Here is a 24,358-nt window from a genome sequence, read left to right on the forward strand (position 1 = left end):
CTGCTATCAGAATCTTTAAGTGCCTGGTAGGACAGCTACCAAGGAGATAGGAAATAGGCCATAACATCTGTGAATAACATTTATGAGTTCGAACTTCCCCAGGTGACTGGTTAAAGTGACCCTGCTCAGTCTGGTTTTGAAGGGGAAAGAGATGTGATAAAATAGGATTTTTTTGTAATATTTTTATGATTCCTATGTGTGCCTCAGGCTACGTCCTCACTGGGGGGGGGGGGTGGTTTCGCTTTAAGATACGCAAGTTCAGCTACGCAAATAGCGTAGCTGAATTCGACGTATTGGAGCTGACTTACCCTGCTGTGAGGACGGCGGCAAATCGACCTCCGCGGCTCCCCCGTCAACAGCGCTTACTCCTACCTCCGCTGGTGGAGTACAAGCGTCGATTTGGGGATCGAATGTCGCGTCCCGACGAGACGCGATAATTCGATCCCCAAGAGATCGATTTCTACCCACCGATTCAGGCGGGTAGTGTAGACGTAGCCTCAGTTTCTCTCTAGACTTTGTGTTACCACTTGGGGTGGGGTGCGGAAGTGTTAACACTGCTCCTGGGACAGTGTAGGAGACACAAGTCTGGGTGACACCTTGTGGTCTGGTTGGAATAAATAGAGTCATTAATTAACTGGTTGAAACCGACCCAGAATAGCAGCCGGTCCAGAGAGACAACAGGACTTCCCACTGACTGAACCCTGGCAGGCGAAGGACATGTGAACTAAATTGGAGAACAAAGAGGAAAAGGGGGCTGGGATAAGAGGTACTCTTTGGAGGCGCTAAGAAGTTCTCCACTGGGTGGACAGAGCATGGGATGCATAGGGGCTGACTCCGTGTGGATGCTCTGGGGCTGGAGGTGGGGTGGGGGTGGAATCTCAGGGGAGGGGGTAGAGTGGGGGTGAGAATAGGTGGAGCGAGGGTGGAGTTGGGGCGGGGCTCAGGGTGGAGCACCCCCAGGGAAAGCTGACAGTTGGCACCTGTGCTGGGATGGAATCCATTACAGCTTGGCTGACTCATGGCTCTGGCTTGGCCAGGATGGACTATGACTTAACTTTTGCCTCTCTGTGCTAATCCAAGGACTTGCACATTCTGTAGGCCAGGTGACTTATAACTTGTTTTCTTGTTTGCAGAGGCCGTGCTCGCAGAGGCTGTGTTGCTGTAAATACTCACGGGAAGCATTGCACCCTGAAAGGGCGCAGTACCAGCCTCCCACAGGGGCCTGGCTTGGCTGGATTCACTACAGGCAGCCACGTGTGACAGGCTGTGTACTAGAATGTGGACGATGGCCACATGGCAGCAAGCCAGGGAGCTGGGGGGAGGGGGAAGGTGAACTGGAACACAGATGATAGCCACAGAGCAGGGGCGCAGACGGTTTGGGGGCTGCAAACTGCAATGGGGATGATGGCCATGGGGCAGGGTGGGATAGGGCTGCAAACCAGAATATGGATGATAGGAATGTGGCAGGGGGGCAGAGGGTTGAGGGACTGTGAACTGGAATGCAGATGATGGCCACATGGCAGTGGAGCAGGGAGTTGGGGCGCAGCACACCAGAACATAGAGATGGCCATGGGGCAAGAGGATGGGAAGTTGGGGGACTGCAAACTGGACCACAGATGATGACTGTAGGGCAGGGAGACTACAGTCCAAAATGAGATGATGGCCTGGGGCAGGGGGGCTATAAACAGAATGCACCCCATAGTTCACACCCTACATACCATAGTAATAATCTTTGTAAAAATATGCCTGGTGAGGTATCATTTGAAAACTAGTAACTTGCTGGTCAATAATATCACGGTGAAATGTGTGTAGCAACATCATATATAAAGTTATGAACATAAGCTTAAATTATAACTGAGATATGTTTACTAGATAAGGCTGGGGGGGGGGGTAAGCCTGTTCCTCAAAGACAAAGGACAAGCCAATGTCTCTAGTCAGGTGTCATCGAAGTTGGCAAGTAGGTGTTCTTTGGCAGTGAAGCAGGGCATGAACAGACCAATCTGCATCTTAGCAAAAAACAACATGGAACATCTTTCACTATGGAGTCATGTCTCCATCCTCACAGCTGGAAGGAACTTTATCTAAGGGTAATCCTCTGGAAAATGCATTTCAAAGGGTGATAGGACTATAAAAATGAGGGGGAAAACCACCCTGAGGTTCATTCTCTCTTTCTCACCCTATCTCTCTCTCACCCATGAAGACAAAGGAACCAGCCTTTGGACTTTGCGACCTCAGAATTTGATTGGCCCTGTTGCTAGGAACATGTGGTAAGGATTTTACCTTGAACCAAGTCTAGTTTGTTATGTTTTAGTTACTAGAAAGCATTTTATCTTTAATTCTCTTGTAACCATTTCTGACTTTAATGCCTTATACTAGTACTCACTTAAAATCTATCTCTTTGTAGTTAAAAATGCTTGTTTTATTCTTTAAATCAAACCATTTGGGAACTCCAGTTAAAAAACAAACGGTTGCATATTGACCTCTTACAAGGGCAACGAACCAGGAGAGGGCTGGACAGGGCAGAACACATGTTTTTGGGAAAATCCATGACTGGGAGTGTGTTGGGGTCACCCTGCAAATGGTAACCGAGGCTAGTGGAAGCCAGAGTGTGACTGGAGTGTGCTGACAGGCTGCAGCTACATGCAAATACTTAGGGTGTCATGCAGGCTGTTTGGCTCTTTGTGAGGGGCCTGGCTTGGGAGCTCCCACAGCAAAGTATTGTGTGGCACCCAAAGTAGCAGGGCTGGTAGTGACAAAACCCCTCACTGGTCTGGACTGCACCCTGGAATGTGATAGAGGGGCTGCAAAACAGACTGTGGACGATGCCCCATGGCAGACAGGTCAGGGGTTGGGTGGCTCTGAACTGGAATGCAGATGATGGCCATGGGGGATGGAGCAAGAGGCCCTGCGAACCAGAACATGGATGATAGCCATGTGGCAGGGAGCTGGGAGGCTGGGGGACTGTGAACCAGAAGATGGATGATGGATGTGTGGCATGGAGGTGGGGCGGTTATGGGGCTGTAAACTGGAACATGGACGATGGTTACATGGCAGAGTGGGAAGGGGGTTGGGGGATTGTGAACCAGAACACAGATGATGGCCATGGGACTGGGGGCTGTTTACTGGAACAAAGATAGATGATGGCAGCGGTGTGGAAGCGGGGTGGAGGGGACTGTGTACCAGAACTTGGATGGTGGCTGTGAGTGGCAGGGTTTGGGGGGGCTGTGCAATATCCCCCCCTAGATTTTCTTTGTTCTGTGTGGGCTACAAACTCCACTGAGAACTGCACTTTTAAAGTCTTCTTACACTATATTTCATTGAAAAGTGTACTGTGTTTTGAAAGTGACATTGCAGTAATAAACACACACACACACACACACACATTATATAAATAGGGACACACCAGCCCACATAGCTGTGGGTTGGGAACCTATTAACTGTGCCACTGCAGCATTTCAAGTGTAGACAAGGCCTTGGACTATGCTTTAACCTTCATTTCTCCATGCTAAGAGCAGGTTTCTTACCTGTAACTGGAGGTTTGTCGAGATGTGGGGTCCCTAGCTGTATTCCACTGTGGGTTACGCATGCACACGATGAGCCCGGAGTTGAAGAATTTGAAAGTAATGTCCGTTTGTCTGCACATGCGCCCTGGCTCGCCTCTTGCCTCTGACCGAGGGGAAAAGGGAGGGGCGGACCAACTGCCTTTTCAGTTCCTTCTTCACCGTGCCTCAAGAAGATCCAAAGCAGAGGGGAATACAGGGACCACACATCTCAAAGGGCCTCCTTTTCTTCTTCGAGTGATGGTCCCTAGTGTACTCCACTGTGGGTGACTCACAAGCAGTACCTAAGTAGGGGGAGGGTGCGAGGATGAAGATGATAGGGTTGAGCAGAGAACCACTGTACCAAAGGAGGCATCAGCAGTAGAGTCCTGCACCAGGGCATAATGCCTTGGAAACATGTCAGTGGAACTCCATGTGGGAGATGCTATGGTCGCTGCTTGAGCGCTGGTGGAATGAGCTCTTACCTTGTGTGGGGTGGGAGGTTTGAGAGCTGATAGCAGAGGAGAATGCAGCCCGATATCCATTTGGAAATTCTCTGGGTGGAGATGGTGTGTCCTCTGACTGTTTCTGCTATAGTAATGAACAGTCTTGGGGACTTCCTGATTGCTTTTGTTCTCTGCAGGTAAAAGGCCAAGGCTCATTGAACACCGGGGGAGTGGAGTCTATGTTCTCTGCAGACATGTGCAGTTTCGAGAAGAACACAAGTAAGTGAATGGACTGATTAAGATGAAATTCCAAAACTACTTTAGTGATAACTTTGGGATGTAGGTGCAACAAAACTTTATCTTTATGGAATACACTGTATGGAGGGTCTGCTCCTAGTTTGACAATCCTTCTTGCTGACATGATAGCTACGAGAAAGGCGACCTTCACTGGACAGAGGGACATGGAGCAAGTAGCTAATGGCTCAAAGGGGGGCCCTCATTCATACCGAAAGAATGAGATTCAGGTCCCATTGGGGCGCAATCCTCTGAGGGGGCAGGAAAGTTCTTATCAAGTCTTTCCAGAATCTATGGTTAGCAGGTGTGTGAACATGGAGTAGCCTTGAGTAGGTAGATGGTATGCACCAGTTGCCTCTAAGTGGACTTGTAGGGAGCTGAGGGATAGACCCGATGTCTTCAAAGATAGGATATAGTCCAAGATGAGGGGAAGAGCCGCAGCTTGTGGTAGAACATCTCTTTGCTGTGTCCAGGATGAGAAGTGTTTCCATCTAGCTAGGTAACATTTTCTAATAGAGTCCTTTCTGCTATTGGAGAGATGTCTCAGAGTGCTGAGGAGCAGGCACATTCTAGGGATTATGACTATCCAAATACTACACCCTGAGGTGGAGCAGTCACGGATTGGGGGGTTTGACAAGGGAGATGTCATGCTAGGAGTCTACTACAGGCCACCTAACCAGGTGGAAGAGGTGGATGAGGCTTTTTTCAAGCAACTAACAAAATCATCCAAAGCCCAAGATTTGGTGGTGATGGGGGACTTCAACTATCCGGATATATGTTGGGAAAATAACACAGCGGGGCACAGACTATCCAACAAATTTTTGGACTGCATTGGAGACAACTTTTTATTTCAGAAGGTTGAAAAAGCTACTAGGGGGGAAGCTGTTCTAGACTTGATTTTAACAAATAGGGAGGAACTCGTTGAGAATGTGAAAGTAGAAGGCAGCCTCGGTGAAAGTGATCATGAAATCATAGAGTTTGCAATTCTAAGGAAGGGTAGAAGGGAGAAGAGCAAAATAGAGACAATGGATTTCAGGAAGGCAGATTTTGGGAAGCTCAGAGAGCTGATAGGTAAGGTCCCATGGGAATCAAGACTGAGGGGAAAAACAACTGAGGAGAGTTGGCAGTTTTTCAAAGGGACACTATTAAGGGCCCAAAAGCAAGCTATTCCGCTGGTTAGGAAAGATAGAAAATGTGGCAAAAGACCACCTTGGCTTAACCACGAGATCTTGCACAATCTAAAAAATAAAAAGGAGTCATATAAAAAATGGAAACTAGGACAGATTACAAAGGATGAATATAGGCAAACAACACAGGAATGCAGGGGCAAGATTAGAAAGGCAAAGGCACAAAATGAGCTCAAACTAGCTACGGGAATAAAAGGAAACAAGAAGACTTTTTATCAATACATTAGAAGCAAGAGGAAGACCAAAGACAGGGTAGGCCCACTGCTTAGTGAAGAGGGAGAAACAGTAACAGGAAACTTGGAAATGGCAGAGATGCTTAATGACTTCTTTGTTTCGGTCTTCACCGAGAAGTCTGAAGGAATGCCTAACATAGTGAATGCTAATGGGAAGGGGGTAGGTTTAGCGGATAAAATAAAAAAAGAACAAGTTAAAAATCACTTAGAAAAGTTAGATGCCTGCAAGTCACCCGGGCCTGATGAAATGCATCCTAGAATACTCAAGGAGCTAATAGAGGAGGTATCTGAGCCTCTAGAGATTCCAGAAGACTGGAAAAGGGCAAATATAGTGCCCATCTATAAAAAGGGAAATAAAAACAACCCAGGTAACTACAGACCAGTTAGTTTAACTTCTGTGCCAGGGAAGATAATGGAGCAAGTAATTAAGGAAATCATCTGCAAACACTTGGAAGGTGGTAAGGTGATAGGGAACAGCCAGCATGGATTTGTGAAGAACAAATCATGTCAAACCAATCTGATAGCTTTCTTTGATAGGATAACGAGCCTTGTGGATAAGGGTGAAGCGGTGGATGTGGTATACCTAGACTTTAGTAAGGCATTTGATACGGTCTCGCATGATATTCTTATCGATAAACTAGGCAAATACAAATTAGATGGGGCTACTATAAGGTGGGTGCATAACTGGCTGGATAACCGTACTCAGAGAGTTGTTATTAATGGTTCCCAATCCTGCTGGAAAGGCGTAACGAGTGGGGTTCCGCAGGGGTCTGTTTTGGGACCGGCTCTGTTCAATATCTTCATCAACGACTTAGATATTGGCATAGAAAGTACGCTTATTAAGTTTGCGGATGATACCAAACTGGGAGGGATTGCAACTACTTTGGAGGACAGGGTCATAATTCAAAATGATCTGGACAAATTGGAAAAATGGTCTGAGTTAAACAGGATGAAGTTTAACAAAGACAAATGCAAAGTGCTCCACTTAGGAAGGAAAAATCAATTTCACACATACAGAATGGGAAAAGACTGTCTAGGAAGGAGTACGGCAGAAAGGGATCTAGGGGTTATAGTGGACCACAAGCTAAATATGAGTCAACAGTGTGATGCTGTTGCAAAAAAAGCAAACATGATTCTGGGATGCATTAACAGGTGTGTTGTGAGCAAGACACGAGAAGTCATTCTTCCGCTCTACTCTGCTCTGGTTAGGCCTCAGCTGGAGTATTGTGTCCAGTTCTGGGCGCCGCATTTTAAAAAAGATGTGGAGAAATTGGAAAGGGTCCAAAGAAGAGCAACAAGAATGATTAAAGGTCTTGAGAACATGACCTATGAAGGAAGGCTGAAAGAACTGGGTTTGTTTAGTTTGGAAAAGAGAAGACTGAGAGGGGACATGATAGCAGTTTTCAGGTATCTAAAAGGGTGTCATAAGGAGGAGGGAGAGAACTTGTTCACCTTAGCCTCTAAGGATAGAACCAGAAACAATGGGTTTAAACTGCAGCAAGGGAGGTCTAGGTTGGACATTAGGAAAAAGTTCCTAACTGTCAGGGTGGTTAAACACTGGAACAAATTGCCTAGGGAGGTTGTGGAATCTCCGTCTCTGGAGATATTTAAGAGTAGGTTAGATAAATGTCTATCAGGGATGGTCTAGACAGTATTTGGTCCTGCCATGCGAGCAGGGGACTGGACTCGATGACCTCTCGAGGTCCCTTCCAGTCCTATAATCTATGAATCTATGAATCTATGAATCTTGCTGTTGCACTATGCCAGGAGATCAGGGAATGTCAGGAGGGAAATCGGTGGGCGAGACGACATGCATAGGAGGTTGGAGAACCAGAACTGTCTGGGCCAGAATAGGGCAATCAGGATGACCTTCACCCTGTCCTGTCAGAGCTTACGTAGCACTCATGGTAGGCGTGGCAGTGGAGCCAAGACATAGTTGAACTGGTCTGACTAAGTAAGGTGGAGTGCATCGCTCTGGGAGCAGTAGTCTAGGGTTCCTCTGGAACAATATGTGGTGGGAGACAAATAGATCTCTGGTTGGGGTTCCCCATAGAGTGAAAATGTCAAGCAGCACCGTGTCATGAATTTCCCACTCATGATCGATCGCGAAGTGTCTGCTGAGGCTGTGGATAGGGTGATCTGACTGCTGATCGCCCAGTTCCAGAGACTGACTGTTTCTGCACACAGGCAGATGGATCTTGCTCCCCACTACTTGTTGATGTAGAAAACAGTCCTAGTGTTATCTGACAGTATCAGGACATGGTGAGAGCAAATGAGTGGAAGAAATAATTTGCACACCTGCCTTACTGACTGTACTTCCAGGTTATTGATGTACATTCTGGACTCTAGAGGAGTCCATACTCCCTGTGCTGTGTGGTTGTCCATGTGGGATCCCCAACTTAGTAGGGATGCGTCCGTAATTATGGTTTGGTCTGGAGAAGAAGGGACAAAGGGGACCCCATGGATACGTGATGAGAATTGGTCCACCAAAGGAGGGAGGGCAATATCTTGGTTGGAACTGTCAGTGTAAAGTTCATGGAGTGATGGCTTGAAGCGTATACTGACTGTAGCCATGCTTGAAGGCAAGAAAGGCAGAACCTTGCAAACGCAGTGATAAATGCACAAGGTCATGTGGCTGACCAGGGACAGACATGTTTTGACCATTACCCGAAGTAAGCTTTGATTTCGTTCATGCCGTGGAATCTATCTATGGGCAGGTACACTCTAGTGGAGATAGAATTCAAGGTTGCGCTGATGAAGTCCAAAGATCGCATGGGAGTAAGAACAGATTTTTCAATGTTGATGCTGACTCCCAGTTGAGAGAGGAGATAAAGCACCACAGAAGTTGACGCATAGGCTCCTGGTGGGATTTGGTGGCAAGGAGACAGTCATTGAGGTATGGAAAGACAAGGAAGCCATGACATCTGACATGAGCTGCTACCACTAAAAATACCTTGGTAAAGACTCTGGGGGCAGTTGCTATCCTGAAGGGTAGTACTCTGTATTGAAAACAGTCAGACCTCACAGTAAATAGGGGGGAGGGATAGCTCAGTGGCTTGAGCATTGGCCTGCTAAACCCAGGGTTGTGAGTTCAATCCTTAAGGGGGCCGTTTAGGGATCTGGGGCAAAATTAGTATTTGGTCTTGTTGGTTAAGGCAGGGGGCTGGACTTAATGACCTTTCAAGGTCCCTTCCAGTTCTAGGAGATAGGATATCTTCATTAATTAAAAAAAAAAAATTTAAATCTGAGAAATCATCTGTGGGCAAGGTGAAAGTAAGTGTCCTTTATATCAAGAGATATGTGAATCCACATGTTCCATAGAATCTCTATGGATAGAAATTTCATGCTCTAAAAAGAATATAACATTAGGGATCTATTATAGACCACCTGACCAGGACAGTGATAGTGATGATGACATGCTAAGGGAAATTAGAGAGGCTATCAAAATTAAGAACCCAATAATAGTGGGGGATTTCAATTATCCCCATATTGACCGGGAACATTTCACTGCAGGTCGAAATGCAGAGATAAAATTTCTCGATACTTTAAATGACTGCTTCATGGAGCAGCTGGTATGGGAACCCACCAGAGGAGAGGCAACCCTAGATTTAGTCCTGAGTGGATCGCAGGAGCTGGTCCAAGAGGTAACTATAACAGGACCACTTGGAAATAGTGACCATAATACAATAGCATTCAACATCCCTGTGGTGGGAAGAATATCTCAACAGCCCAACACTGTGGCATTTAATTTCAAAAGGGGGAACTATGCAAAAATGAGGGAGTTAGTTAAACAGAAGTTAAAAAGTACAGTGACTAAAGTGAAATCCCTGCAAGCTGCATGGGCGCTTTTTAAAGACACCATAATAGAGGCCCAACTTCAATGTATACCCCAAATTAAGAAACCACAGTAAAAGAACTAAAAAAGAGCCACCGTGGCTTAACAACCATGTAAAAGAAGCAGTGAGAGATAAAAAGACTTCCTCTAAAAAGTGGAAGTCAAATCCTATTGAGGCAAATAGAAAGGAGCATAAATGCTGCCAAATTAAGTGCAAGAATGTAATAAGAAAAGCCAAAGAGGAGTTTGAAGAACGACTAGCCAAAAACTCCAAAGCTAATAACAAGATGTTTTTTAAGTACATCAGAAGCAGGAAGCCTGCTAAACAACCAGTGGGGTCCCTTGAGGATCGAAATACAAAAGGAGCACTTAAAGACGATAAAGTCATTGCGGAGAAACTAAATGGATTCTTTGCTTCAGTCTTCATGGCTGAGAATGTTAGGGAGATTCCCAAACCTGAGATGGCTTTTGTAGGTGACAAATTTGAGGCACTGTAACAGACTGAAGTGTCACTAGAGGAGGTTTTGGAATTAATTGATAAACTTAACATTAACAAGTCACCAGGACCAGGTGGCATTCACCCAAGAGTTCTGAAAGAACTCAAATGTGATGTTGTGGAACTATTAACTAAGGTTTGTAACCTGTCCTTTAAATCAGCTTCTGTACCCAATGACTGGAAGTTAGCTAATGTAACGCCAATATTTAAAAAGGGCTCTAGAGGTGATCCCAGCAATTACAGACCGGTAAGTCTAACGTTGGTACCGGGCAAATTAGTTGAAACAATAGTTAAGAATAAAATTGTCAGACACATAGAAAAACATAAACTGTTGAGCAATAGTCAAAATGGTTTCTGTAAAGGGAAATCATGTCTTACTAATCTATTAGAGTTCTTTGAAGGGGTCAACAAACATGTGGACAAGGGGGATCCAGTGGACACAGTGTACTTAGATTTCCAGAAAGCCTTTGATAAGGTCCCTCACCAAAGGCTCTTATGTAAATTAAGCTGTCATGGGATAAAAGGGAAGGTCCTTTCATGGATTGAGAACTGGTTAAAAGACCGGGAACAAAGGGTAGGAATTAATGGTAAATTCTCAGAATGGAGAGGGGTAACTAGTGGTGTTCCACAAGGGTCAGTCCTCGGACCAACCCTATTCAACTTATTTATAAATGATCTGGAGAAAGGGGTAAACAGTGAGGTGTCAAAGTTTGCAGATGATACTAAACTGCTCAAGATAGTTAAGACCAAAGTGGACTGTGACGAACTTCAAAAAGATCTCACAAAACTAAGTGATTGGGCAACAAAATGGCAAATGAAATTTAATGTGGATAAATGTAAAGTAATGCACATTGGAAAAAATAACCCCAACTATACATACGATATGATGGGGGCTAATTTAGCTACAACAAGTCAGGAAAAAGATCTTGGAGTCATCGTGGATAGTTAGGGATCATTAAAAAGGGGATAGAGAATAAGACTGAGAATATATTATTGCCCTTATATAAATCCATGGTACGCCCACATCATGAATACTGCATACAGATGTGGTCTCCTCATCTCAAAAAAGATATACTGGCACTAGAAAAGGTTCAGAAAAGGGAAACTAAAATGATTAGGGGTTTGGAACGGGTCCCATATGAGGAGAGATTAAAGAGGCTAGGACTCTTCAGCTTGGAAAAAAGGAGACTAAGGGGGGATATGATAGAGGTATATAAAATCATGAGTGATGAGGAGAAAGTGGATAAGGAAAAGTTATTTACTTATTCCCATAATACAAGAACTAGGGGCCACCAAATGAAATTAATAGGCAGCAGGTTTAAAACAAATACAAGGAAGTTCTTCTTCACGAAGCGCACAGTCAACTTGTGGAACTCCTTCCCTGAGAAGGTTGTGAAGGCTAGGACTATAACAGAGTTTAAAAGAGAACTGGATAAATTCATGGTGGTTAAGTCCATTAATGGCTATTAGCCAGGATGGGTAACGAAGGGTGTCCCTAGCCTTTGTTTGTCAGAGGATGAAGATGGATGGCAGGAGAGAGATCACTTGATCATTACCTGTTAGGTTCACTCCCTCTGGGGCACCTGGCATTGGTCACTGTCGGTAGACAGGATACTGGGCTAGATGGACCTTTGGTCTGACCCGGTACGGCCGTTCTGACGTTCTTATGTGAATCACATGCCCTTTTCTAAAGATGGAATTATTGCTGCCAGCGTGACATTGCAAAATTTGAGTTTGCGAATGAAGAAGTTGAGGTGGTGGAGGCTGAGTTTTGAAGGGCTGGGGCAAGCTCAGCACACAGATCCAGGAATGTGGCCTTGAGCATCCGGAAGTTCTGCAATCACTACTTATCATCCCAAACCTGCATTACGATGTGATCCCATCCGTCATGCTTCTTTCTCAGGCCCAGAAGTGGTGCTCCACCATCTGCAGCTGCACTGTGAGCACCACCACCAACCTGGAATTTGTTCTCGCTATGTCCCAGAGCAATCTGTCCTCCAAGGCATCATCATGTTCCCTCCCCACTCATTCAGCTCTTCTTGCAGCTCTGCAAATACTCCAGAATCATGCGCGCTGTGCTTGCAATGCTCATGACAACAGTGCAGAGCTGTGCAAGCTCAATGCTTCTGTCAGAGATGACAGACAGCGAGTGAGGAGGGCCACACGAGTTTGTGGGATTTTGAAAAAAGGCGCAAAAATTATAGTATACAGATAATGTTACAGGATGGAGTCAGTTGCAAAATGGGAAGTTGACCCCATGTTCCCGGTCACCCCGCACAACTCATTTTGGCCCCATCATTCATTGCCAAAACTTCCCAAAAGACAATGTGTTGGAAGGTGGCGAGTTGCAGTGTGATGTACCTACCAATAGTACATCACACTCTGCAATAATATGCGCACTGCCAACACAAGAAGCTAAGCATGCACACGTAAAGCGATGTACTAATTGCGGCGGTATGCCAACGTAACTTGAGTCAGCATAACTTTGTAGTGTAGACATGGCCTAATCATGGTAGAATCAAAACAATGGAAAGCCATGTTCACAGACGCGGAGAGGAAGCCCACAAGAAGGAAGGAACAGCATGAGGTCAGCTTGCTGGTGGACACAGCAAGCTGAACACACAGGAGGGCTTCCTGCCTCCTGAAGAAAGGTCATTAAACTTTGGGAGATATAAACAAGGACAGAAAGCCATTTTAGGAACCCATCACAAGACAGACACAAGAGAGCAGAGCTCTCATGAGCTGAGAAAGATGGGTCCTTCAACCAAGGTGGCCCTGAAATCTCTGGGAACTGAATACAGGGGACAAACCTGCTTAAACAAAGATTGTACCTTTCTAGATTAAGTTTTAGATTTTTAGAAGTGTATTTTGTTTTGGTTTTACTTGTAACTCTTTCTATTTTCATTCCTTATACTTGAACTGACTTAGTCCTATGTATATTTTGTTAATACATTTATTTCATTTTTATTATAACCCAACTCAGAGCTGTGTTTAAAGGGCAGGGTGTATTTACACTCAATCAAGTTAATAAGTTGTGATGTGTTCTGTGTCTGTAGAGGAACAAACAAACCATATATGTCTCTCAGCTGTCCAGGAGGGGGCTGGACATTGCAGAAAACACACCTCTGGGGAAATTCGGGGCTGGGAGTGTGTTGGGATCACCTTGTTGGTTGTAACCCAGGCTGGTGGAAGTTAGCGTGAGGCAGCAGGACTGTAGACAGGCTGCTGGGGTCAGAGCTGCTGAACCAGGGCTGTCTAGCACACAGATACTCATCAGGATGTGACCTGCACGCTGCTAGGCTGCTTGTGTGGGAGCTACAACAACAAAGCTTTGTGAGGTGCCCAGGGTTACAGGGCAGGTGGTGACACAGTCCCTCATTGGTCTGGATTTGTACCCCAGAGTGTGACAGTTCCCTGTACCTGGATGCAGATGATGGCTGTAGGGTCAGGGGTGGGACTTGGAGGGCTCATGAACTTGGATGCAGATGATGGGCATGGGGAAGGAGGCAAGAGTTAGGGAGGCCCATGTACCTGGGTGAGGATGATAGCCCAGGGGGGGCAGGATTGGGGGGGCCCATGTACCTGGATGTGGATGATAGCCCTGGGGGGCCCAGGTACCTGGATGTGGATGACAGCCCTGGGTGGGGGGGCAGGTTTTGGGGGCCCAGGTACCTGGATGTGGATGATGGTCATGGGGGTGGTGGGTTTGGGGGGCCCTTGTACCTGGATGCAGATGACAGTCCTGGGGGAGCAGGTTTGGGGGGGCCTTGTATCTGGAGGTGGATGATAGCCCTGGGGGGCGGGTTTGGGGGCCCATGTACCTAGAGGTGGATGATAGCCCTGGGGGGGAGTTTGGGGGGCCCATGTACCTGGAGGTGGATGATAGCCTGGGGGGGGGATTGGGAGGCCCATGTACCTGGAGGTGGATGATAGCCCTGGGGGGGATTTGGGGGGCCCATGTACCTGGAAGTGGATGATAGCCCTGTGGGGGAGTTTGGGGGGCCCATGTACCTGGAGGTGGATGATAGCCCTGGGGGAGATTTGGGGAGCCCATGTACCTGGAGGTGGATGATAACCCTGTGGGGGGAGTTGGGAGGCCATGTACCTGGAGGTGGATGATAGCCCTGGGGGGGAGTTTGGGGGGCCCATGAACCTGCAGGTGGATGATAGCCCTGGGGGAGATTTGGGGGGCCCATGTACCTGGAGGTGGATGATAATCCTGGGGGGGATTTGGGGAGCCCATGTACCTGGAGGTGGATGATAGCCCTGAGGGGAGTTTGGGGGGCCCATGTACCTGGAGGTGGATGATAGCCCTGAGGGTGGGTTTGGGGGGCGCATGTACCTGGAGGTGGATGATAGCCTGCGGGGGGGATTGGGAGGCCCATGTACCTGGAGGTGGATGATAGCCCTGGGGGGGATTTGGGGGGCCCATGTACCTGGAAGTGGATGATAGCCCTGTGGGGGAGTTTGGGGGGCCCATGTACCTGGAGGTGGATGATAGCCCTGGGGGAGATTTGGGGAGCCCATGTACCTGGAGGTGGATGATAACCCTGTGGGGGGAGTTGGGAGGCCATGTACCTGGAGGTGGATGATAGCCCTGGGGGGGAGTTTGGGGGGCCCATGTACCTGGAGGTGGATGATAGCCCTGAGGGGAGTTTGGGGGGCCCATGTACCTGGAGGTGGATGATAGCCCTGTGGGGGAGTTTGGGGAGCCCATGTACCTGGATGCAGATGATAGCCCTGTGGGGGGAGTTGGGGGGCCCATGTACCTGGATGCGGACAGTGGCTGCTGTACTGCGGGGCTCCGTGCCCCGGTCACTGGCTGTCACAGTGAAGATGTACTCGGCCCGGTCGGTTCGGCGCAGCACAGTGGCTGTACGCAGCTCCCCCGTGGCCATGTGCAGTGTGAAGCGCTCGGCCCAAGCCCCTGTGGAGAGAAGGGGAGATGCTGTTGAATGGGTCAGAGCAAGTTAGACATGGTGCAGGGCAGGCTTGAGGAATGATGGGAGTGTGCATGTGTGTTTGTGGGGAGGTCAGGACCATAATAAATAAATAAATAAATAATAATTGCCCTAGGCAAGTGACTGGAGGTGATGGTGCCATACCGCTTGCCCTCTTTCCCCCATTACCTGTTAGTGAGTAGAAGATGGTCCCGTTCTCACCCTCGTCTGGATCCTTGGCCTGCAGGGAGGCGACCAGCAGCCCTGATGGCTTCTCCTCCAGCACCTGTCACACAGAGAGGGGAGATGGAGACAGCACAACAGCCAGCACCCAGGCCCCGCAACACAGAACCCATAATCCTCTCACCACAGCCACCTCCCCAGCAGAGCCCATACAACCATACAGCCCCACAGATCCCCCAAGACACAGACCCCATAACCCCATTCCACCAAACAGCCCCAAAGATCCCCCAAGACACAGACCCCATATCCCCCATTCCACCGCACAGCCCCACAGATCCCCCAAGACACAGACCCCATAACCCCATTCCACCGCACAGCCCCACAGATCCCCCAAGACACAGACCCCATATCCCCCTTTCCACCGCACAGCCCCACAAATCCCCCAAGACACAGACCCCATGCCCCCCATTCCACTGCACAGCCCTACAGATCCCCCAAGACACAGACCCCATAACCCCATTCCACCGCACAGCCCCACAGATCTCCCGAGACACAGACACTATACCGCACAGCCCCACAGATCCCCCAAGACACAGACCCCATAATCCCATTCCACCACACAGCCCCACAGATCCCCCCGAGACACAGACCCCATACCCCCCATTCCACCGCACAGCCCCACAGATCTCCCGAGACACAGACACTATACCACACAGCTCCACAGATCCCCCAAGACACAGACCCCATAATCCTCCCGGCACAGACCCCTACATCCCTCTAGCACAGACCTCCCAACACTCCACACTCCTCCCAGCACAGACCCCCGTAACCTCCACCCTACAGCACAAACCTCAGAACCAACTGTCTTCCTAAGCAAGGGCCAGTCGTTATAACCGGGCCTACAAATGTACCTTAACTGTGAGTTCAACTTGGTAAAGACTGAGTGAAACTTTATTAAGTGCCACAATAACCTATAATAACAAATGTTGATGGGAAAAGAGACAGAAAGACTGGATATGTCCACACAGAAAGGGTGTCACTGATACCACTCAAGGATTGTGTCAAGATTATGACTCATATACAGGAGGAGTAGAGGACCTGAAATCAATGAATCAAAATTATTGTGTCAGAAATTAGGCCTATTGGTGGACAAAATTATGAGAGGATGGACTGTTCCATCCAACACTCCTTTTTGGGGGTCTTAAAAGTAAAAGACTTCTGGGAAAAGATAGCAGAAGAAGCCACTGTCTGCCAACAACTGCTGCAGCGAGCTTTATCATCATGATAGATTTCATGACTCTAAAGAAAGGAAGGAGTGAGAGCAGCAACATAAGGAAAATGGAGTTCAAAAAAGCAGATTTTAACAAACTCAGAGAACTGGTAGGTGAGGTCCCATAGGAAGAAAATCTAAGGGATAAAGAAATTCAGGACAGCTGGCAGTTTCTAAAGGAGACAATATTAAAAGACACAACTGCAAACTATCCTGATGCAAAAGAAAGATAGGAAGAATAGTAAGAGGCCAATATGGCTCCATCAGGAGCTCTTTAATTACCTGAAAATCAAAAGGAAATCCTACAAAAAGTGGAAACATGGACTAATTGCTATAGAGGAGTAAGAGTAGCACAAGCATGTAGGGACAAAATCAGAAAGTCCAAGGCACAAAATGAGTGACACCTAACAAAGGACATCAAAAGGCAGCAAGAAGAGTGTCTTTAAATGCATCAGGAGCAAGAGAAAGACAAAGGTAAGTGTAGAATCTCTGTTCAGTGGGGAAGGAGAGCTAATAACTGATGACATCAAGAAAGCTGAGGTGTTTAATGCCTATTTCACATCACTTCACTAAAGACATTAATTGTGACCAGATACTCAACACAATTAATATTAACAAGGGGAAAGGAAAGTAAGTCAAAATATGGAAAGAACAGGTGAGAGTATATGTAGATAAGTTAGAATTGTTCAAGTAATCAAGACCTGATCAAATTCATCTTAGGCCTTGTCTACACTGCCACTTTACAGTGCTGCAACTTTCTTGCTCGGGGGGGTGAAAAAACACCCCACTAAGCGCTGCAAGATTCAGCGCTGTAACGTGGCAGTGTAGACAGTGGCAGGAAGCTACACCCCTTGTGGAGGTGGTTTTTTTAATCTCTCTCCCAGCGCTCGTAGTCACATTTAAGCGCTGTTGCTGGTGACTACATGCCTTTAGAGTACTTAAGGAACTAGCTCCCTCCTCCTCCCCGGAACACAATGTGCCCAGGGGCTCTCTCCTCCCCCGCCCCAGTCCAACCTGCACAGGGGCTCTCTCCTCCTCCCCCCACCCTGCACAGGGGCTCTCTCCTCCCCCCACATCCAACCTGCACAGGGGCTCTCTCCTCCCCTCCCCCCACCCTGCACAGGGGCTCTCTCCTCCCCCCACATCCAACCTGCACAGGGGCTCTCTCCTCCCCTCCCCCCAACCTGCACAGGGGCTCTCTCCTCCACCCCCCCAACCTGCACAGGGGCTCTCTCCTCCTCACCCCCAACCTGCACAGGGGCTCTCTCCTCCACCCCCCCAACCTGCACAGGGGCTCTCTCCTCCCCGCCCCCCCGTCCAACCTGCACAGGGCTCTCTCCTCCTCCCCCCCAACCTGCACAGGGGCTCTCTCCTCCCCCCCCCAACCCTACCTGCACAGGGGCTCTCTTCTCCCCCCCCCCGTCCAACCTGCACAGGGGCTCTCTCCTCCACCCCCCCAACCTGCACAGGGGCTCTCTCCTCCTCCCCCCCAACCTGCACAGGGGCTCTCTCCTCCCCCCCCGCCCAACCTGCACAGGGGCTCTCTCCTCCCCCACCCCCCATCACCCAACCTGCACAGGGGCCCTCTCCTCCCCCACCAAGCTCTCTTGGCCCCCAACAACCTGCAGTGGGAGCTCTGCCCCCCCCAATCTATACTGAGGGCTCTGGACCCCACAACTTGCACCTGAAGCTCCCAGCCTCACAATTTTTAGAGGAAGTGCCTGCCTGCCCCCCTCACCTGCACCAGGAGCTCCCGCCCGCCCAGCACATGAAGGAAAGCCGGAAAATTGTCATTCTCATCCAACACGGTGACATAGACGGTGCCCGTGACGCTGCGGGGTGGCGTCCCCCCATCCTGCACGATCACCAGCAGCTGATAGCTTGACTGCTGCTCCCGGTCCAGGCTGCGCTTGGCAGTGAGCTCTCCTGCAAGAGAGAAGCAAGGACACAGCTCAGCTCCCAGAGTGCCCGCTCCCAACGGGGACTCCCAGCAGGGAGACAGCTCCAGATGGGGAACTGTCTCCCCTGGGAAGAGGGGAGCCCCAGCTTGCAAGGCAGGACAGAGCCCAGGGGAATGGACTGTGGGCAGAGAGATGGTCCTGGACTGGGGGAATGGAGTCACAACCCTTGGGAATGGGCTGTGGGTGGGGAACCAGCCCGAAGGAGCAGGCCATGGAGAAGGAGGTGGCCCTGGGATGGTGGTGACAGGACAAGGGCCCTCGGGAAAGGGCAGTGGGAAGGGAGCCAGCTGGGGTTGGTGGAACACGGTTAGAGCTGTTCTCTGAAATTGCATAAGGGTCCCCTACCATATCCAACTTAGCCATGGCCCCTTGTGCCAGCCACCAAGGACCCCAATGCGAGGCAGATGCCAGGTCAGGGCAGAAGAGGGGGTGCAGGACAGTTGAGCTAACGCTGATGACAAGAGAGCCATGCCAGCTGCAGCAGGCCCTCCTCTGGGGTGTGATCTCTAACCTCCCATGAGACGGGGTGACACCGACTCACCTCCTCTGAGACAGGATGACACTGACCCTCCTTTGCGGTGTGACTCCTAATGCCCTGTAAGACAGGCTGACACTGACCCTCCTCTGGGGTGTGACTCCTAACCTCCTGTGAGACAGGGTGACACTGACCCACCTCCTAGGGTGTGACCCCTAACCTCCTATGAGACAGGGTGACACCAACCCACTTTCGGGGGTGTGACCCCTAACCTCCTGTGAGACAGGGTGACACCAACCCACCTTCGGGGTGTGACCCCTAACCTCCTGTGAGACAGAGTGACAGCGACCCACTTCCTAGGCTGTGAGCCCTAACCTCCTGTGAGACAAGGTGACACTGACCCTCGTTTGGGGTGTGACCCCCCGCACCCATCCTTGTGCATACGTCCCTTCCTGACTCCTGGGTCCATTGTATATCCCTCTTGACAAGCTTTCTTTAAGTCTCAGCACCTGTGTTCTGGCTTCTCTAGGCTCCTGGGCCCTGCTGACCGGAGCGCTGGGCTCTGGGCTGGGCGGGTGGAAGGCGGGACCACCCCACCAGTCACATCTGCGGCTGCAGTAGCTCAGTGATGGGCCTGGCTTTGCCTAAAGGGCTGCTGGCACCACCAGTGCCATGAGAGCCCTGTGGAAGGGAAGTATCAGGGGGTAGCCGTGTTAGTCTGTATCTACAAAAACAACAAGGAGTCTGGTGGCACCTTAAAGACTAACAGATTTATTTGGGCATAAGCTTTCGTGAATAAAAACCTCACTTCTTCGGATGCATCCTTGTTGTTTCTGTGGGAGGGAGGGCAACCCAACAAAGCACTCTGCCTTGGGACGGCTCTGGTAGTTCTCAGACCGGGGAGTCACTGACGAAGTAGCATGATGCTACCTCCACCTCCCTCCCTGAAGCACAGCACCCCCTAGTGCCACATTGGGGCCAGCACTGCTCTACCCTCACAGTTACCCCCTGCTGAGCTTCACAGGCCCCTCCATGCCCACTCGGATCTCGGTGGGCTCTCCCTCTGCTTCCACCTGCACCGCCTGTGGGGTCTCTCACCAGACTGCATGTGGATGAGGAAGTTGGGGTCATGCTGGAGGAGGCGGTAGGTGAGGCGGCTGTTCTGCCCCGTGTCCCGGTCACTGGCTGTCACCCTGCCCACCCTGCTGCCCGGTGCCTGGTTCTCGGGAATGGTGAAGAAGTAGCGCTCCTCGCTGAGCCGGGGGCTGTTGTCATTCTCGTCAGTGATGCTGACCCGCACCGTGCTGGTGCCCGTCTTCCTAGCCTCGCTGCTGGTGCCGCCTGTGCCTGCAGACGCCAGCACTGTCAGCATGTACAGGTCCCGCGTCTCCCGGTCCAACGCACTCTTGACATAGAGCCAGCCACTCTCAGGCACGATGCCAAAGCTAGCGGCGTCGCCATCGGCACGCAGGTAGTAAGTGAGGGGCGTGGCACCAGTGTCCCGGCCCAGGGCCCGCACCTGCAGGAAGCGAGTGGAGACAGGCGTGCCCTCCCGCACCTCCACACGGTAGGTGAGTGTGTCAAAGATGGGCCCATGGTCGTGCTCTGCCTGCACGTGCACCAGCAGGGTGAAGGTGGCACTGAGCTGGGGCACACCGCTGTCTTGTGCCACTATGGCTAGGCCATAGGCGGCACTGGCCTCGTACTGCAGCGCCCCCACCACACGCACTGTCCCAGAGGAGCGCTCCACGCTGAAGATGCCGTCCCCACCTGACACCAGCTCAAAGTGCACCTGCCCGTTGGCACCACTGTCCCGATCCTCCGCCTGCAGCGTGTAGACAGTGGCCCCCACCTCTGTGGCCTCTGGCAGCAGGATGGAGTCAGAAGGGGCCAGGAAGGCTGGTGCATTGTCATTCACGTCTGACACGGAAATCTTCACCTGCGTGTTGCTGTAGGCAGGCGGCGAGCCACTTCGGGCCTGCACATCGAGAACCAGAACCGCCTGGACCTCATGATCGAGAGGGAGGCTGGTGCGGAGCTGTCCCAAGCTGGAGTCAATGAAGAAATAGCCATGGGGATCTCCCGAGGAGATGGAATAAAAGATGTCATCAGAGTGACCTGGGGACAAGGGAATATAGAGCAAGGACAGTGAGAGCAGTGCTCCACTCACCCACCCAGCCTGCCCCAGCAAGGGGCGCTGTGGGGGAGGGCAGGGAGCTAAATGTGGGGTGAGCTCCCAGCAGGGGGCACTGTGGGGGTGGACAGGCCGCTAACTGTGGAGGGAGCTCCCAGTAGGAGGCACTGTGGGGGAGGGCAGGGCACTGGCTGTGCGGGGAGCTCCCAGCAGGAGGTACCATGGGGAAAAGCAGGGCACTGGTTTTGGGAGGAGCTCCCAGCAGGAGGCGCCGTGGGGGCGGGCAGGGCACTGGCTGTGGGGGGATTTCCCAGCAGGGGATGGGAGGAACAGGAGGCACTGTGGGGGCGCCAGCAGGGGGCACCGTGGGGGAGGGCAGGCCACTAGCTGTGGGGGGAGATCCCAGCAGGGTCACTGTGCAGAGTGGGGCAGGAGCACAGGACCCCTGAAATGGAAACATGGGCCCAACGTGTTTTGGGGGCTGCGATGGGTCCATACCTGGGGGGTTATGGGCCCGGACGGCCCCAACACTCGCCCCCTGCTGTGTATCCTCAGGCACTGTGAAGAAGTACTGTGCCTGCTCAAAGACAGGAGGTGAGACCGTGCCAGCCACGATGCTGATGTTCACTTGGGCATTGGGTTGGGCTGACAGGCCCCCTCCATCCCGTGCTGAGATCACCAGCTGCACCAGCGTGTTGGCTTTGCCACTCAGGGACCACGAGAGGGAGACAACACCTGGAAGAGAAAGAAACTCATAAGAGAAGTGCTGTAGGATTGAACACTGTGTCCCCCTCCCCCAGCAGGAAATGCACTTCCCCTCCCTGTTCTAGGGATGCAGAAACAAGCTACGAGCCTGGGAATAACCAAGGGAGAGAGATGCCAACCCCAGAGATTGACTCCAGGGGTCAGAGGGGGAACGAAAGTGGATGGCATTTGCAAAGAGAGATGGGGGCTACATCTGGGGGCAAGGAGGGGCAGCCCCTCTCTATAGGGGTCTGAGGAGACCCTACTCCCTTCCCCTTCCCTCCTCTCCCACTGTATTCAGCCCTGGACCCATCAGTCCTAGAAAGGCCAAAAGAGGGTGGAGGGGGAGAGTGAACCTGGCCCCGTTTATCTCAGCATTGGCTGTGGGGAGATCAGTCTGCCGATTCTGGGGGGATGGAGGGGAGAGGGGTGGAGTTCAGTCTAGAAAGGGCCTGGGCCCTGGCCCTGGCCCTGGCCCTGGCCCTGGCCCTGGCCCTGGCCCTGGGGGGGAAGGGTGTCAGGAAAAGTAGGGCCCTGGGGAATGGGCCATGGGTATGGAGCCTCTCTGGGCCCAGGGAATGTGGTCAGGAATGCAGGGAATAGGGTTGCCAGGCATCCAGTTTTCAACCAGACTACTCGGTTGAAAACGGACCCTGGCGGCTCAGGTTGGCACCGCTGACTGGGCCGTTAAAAGTCCTGTTGGTGGTACAGCAGGGACCTGGGGCTAAGGCAGGCTCCCTGCCTGCTCTAGCTCTGCGTGGCTCTGAGAAGCGGCCACCAGGTCCTTGAGGCCCCATGGTGCATGGGCGGCCAAGGAGGCTCTGTGTGCTGCCCTTGCCCCAGTGCCAGCTCTGCAGCTCTCATTGGTCAGGAACTGTGACCAATAGGAGCTGCAGGGGCAGCGCCTGTGGGCATGAGGGGAGCATGCGGAGCCCCTCTGGCCGCCCATGCACCTAGGGGCTACCGGGACCTAGCGGACGCTTCCTGGGAGCTGTGGTAAGTGCTGCCGGGACCCTGCACCCCAAACTCTCTCCCAGAGCCTGCACCCTCTCAACATCCCAACACCCTGCTCCAGCCCTGAGCCCCTCCTGCACCCCAAACCCCTCATCCTTGGCCCCACCCCAGAGCCCACACCCCCAGCTGGAGCCCTCCTCCCCGCCCCACACTCCTGGCCGAGCAGGGAGGGGAGGGATAGTGGAAACAGGGCAGGGGGAATGCTGAGGAGAAAGGGGGCTGCTGGCTGGTGGGGCTGCCCTTCTGTGGAGCTGATGAGCGTGCTGTACAGTAACACTGACAAGTGTCACATCCCCCCATACCCTCTGTCTGTAGCTGACTGAGTATCACCCTGGGGAAGATCCCTTCCCCCTACCCATCCCCACACCTGGCCAGGGCACCAAGGGCTCTTACCTGTGTCCTTGTGCAGAGAGAAGAGAGGGGGCGAGTTCCCTGAGACAATGTGGTACGTCACCTTCCCATGGGGGCCCTCGTCCTTGTCGTGGGCCATGACGCGCAGCACGGCTGTGCCCGGCATGCTCTGCGTGCTGATGCTGGCTGCGTACTCCAGCGGGTAGAACGCCGGACGGTTATCGTTCACATCCTCCAGGAAAACCTTCACGTACACCATGGAGTTCAGACCACCCTGGAGGAGGACAGGACCAGGCATAACTCTGCTCAGGGCTGGGCTGCTGGGAGGCCCTCACTGCCCTGGGGGGGATGGGATGACAGGGATAACCTTCTGAACAGTACTAGGCTGGGGGCATAACTCCCTCCCCCGCCCAATTGCTCACTCCCCGTTGGCCCATCCCCCGCCTTCCCCATCACTCAGCACCTCCCGGGGCCCAGCTGCCCCTGTCCCATTGCTCAGCACCCTCAGGGGCCCAGCTGCCCCTGTCCCATCGCTCAGTTCCATCCAAGGGCCATCCCACCTTTCCGCATCATCCCATGACCCCCTTCTTTCATTACTCAGCCTCTTCCCCCATGGGCCCATCCCCCTTCACCCACTGCTCAGCCCCTCCCCTCCCGGGCCCAGCCTCCTTTCATCAGCGCTCACCCCATCGACAGCAGTGACAGTGAAGTCATAGGCAGTGGCCCCCTCGTCGCGGTCCAGGCCCTGCACTGTGCACAGCTGCCCAGTGTGCTCATCGATGCTGAACTGCGTGGGAACAACGCTGCCAATGCCGGAGCCGATGGAGTAGGAGAGGGAGCTGAATGGGCCACTGTCTGCATCCGTGGCCGTGATCTGGTGGAAAAGCACTATGTCAGTGGGAGCAGCAGTGGGGCTGGAGCCCAGCAGCCAGGCCCAGCTCTCCCGGCCATCCCAAGGGCAGCTCAAGACCTTCCGCACGTAGGAGGCAGGATGGTCAGGAGTTAGTGGGCTAAGCTAGGACTCAGGAAGCCCGGGTCCAATTCCGTGCACCACCAAAGACTGTCTGTGTGTCCACAGGCGAGTGACAGCTTCTCTGGGCTGCTGTTCCCATCTATACAGTGGGGATGCTGCAAGGGTCTCGGGAGGGTAAACACTTCACAGATACTGAGGTGCTCAGCTACTCCACCTAGGATAGGTAAACCGATACCCGCCCAATGAGTGATCAGTGCAGCGTTCTCCAAGGGATGGTGGGAGC

At 51.5% G+C, this 24,358-nt stretch overlaps 1 protein-coding gene across 2 annotated transcripts in view; it reads right to left on the reverse strand.

Moving 5' to 3' along the window:
* DCHS1 (dachsous cadherin-related 1) overlaps positions 1-24,358 on the reverse strand; it is a 119,504-nt gene that overhangs the window by 54,939 nt on the left and 40,207 nt on the right. For both annotated transcript variants that reach the window (XM_054016113.1, XM_054016114.1), the window contains exons 3-9: positions 23,788-23,976; positions 23,145-23,376; positions 21,492-21,728; positions 19,958-20,977; positions 18,162-18,349; positions 15,160-15,256; positions 14,800-14,957 (exon numbers count right to left, since the gene is read on the reverse strand). In XM_054016113.1, coding sequence (XP_053872088.1) covers positions 14,800-14,957; positions 15,160-15,256; positions 18,162-18,349; positions 19,958-20,977; positions 21,492-21,728; positions 23,145-23,376; positions 23,788-23,976 — 2,121 coding nt within the window. The remainder of the gene's footprint in view (positions 1-14,799; positions 14,958-15,159; positions 15,257-18,161; positions 18,350-19,957; positions 20,978-21,491; positions 21,729-23,144; positions 23,377-23,787; positions 23,977-24,358) is intronic.

This window comes from Malaclemys terrapin, chromosome 1, assembly GCF_027887155.1.
Source record: "Malaclemys terrapin pileata isolate rMalTer1 chromosome 1, rMalTer1.hap1, whole genome shotgun sequence".
Taxonomy (NCBI): domain Eukaryota; kingdom Metazoa; phylum Chordata; order Testudines; family Emydidae; genus Malaclemys; species Malaclemys terrapin.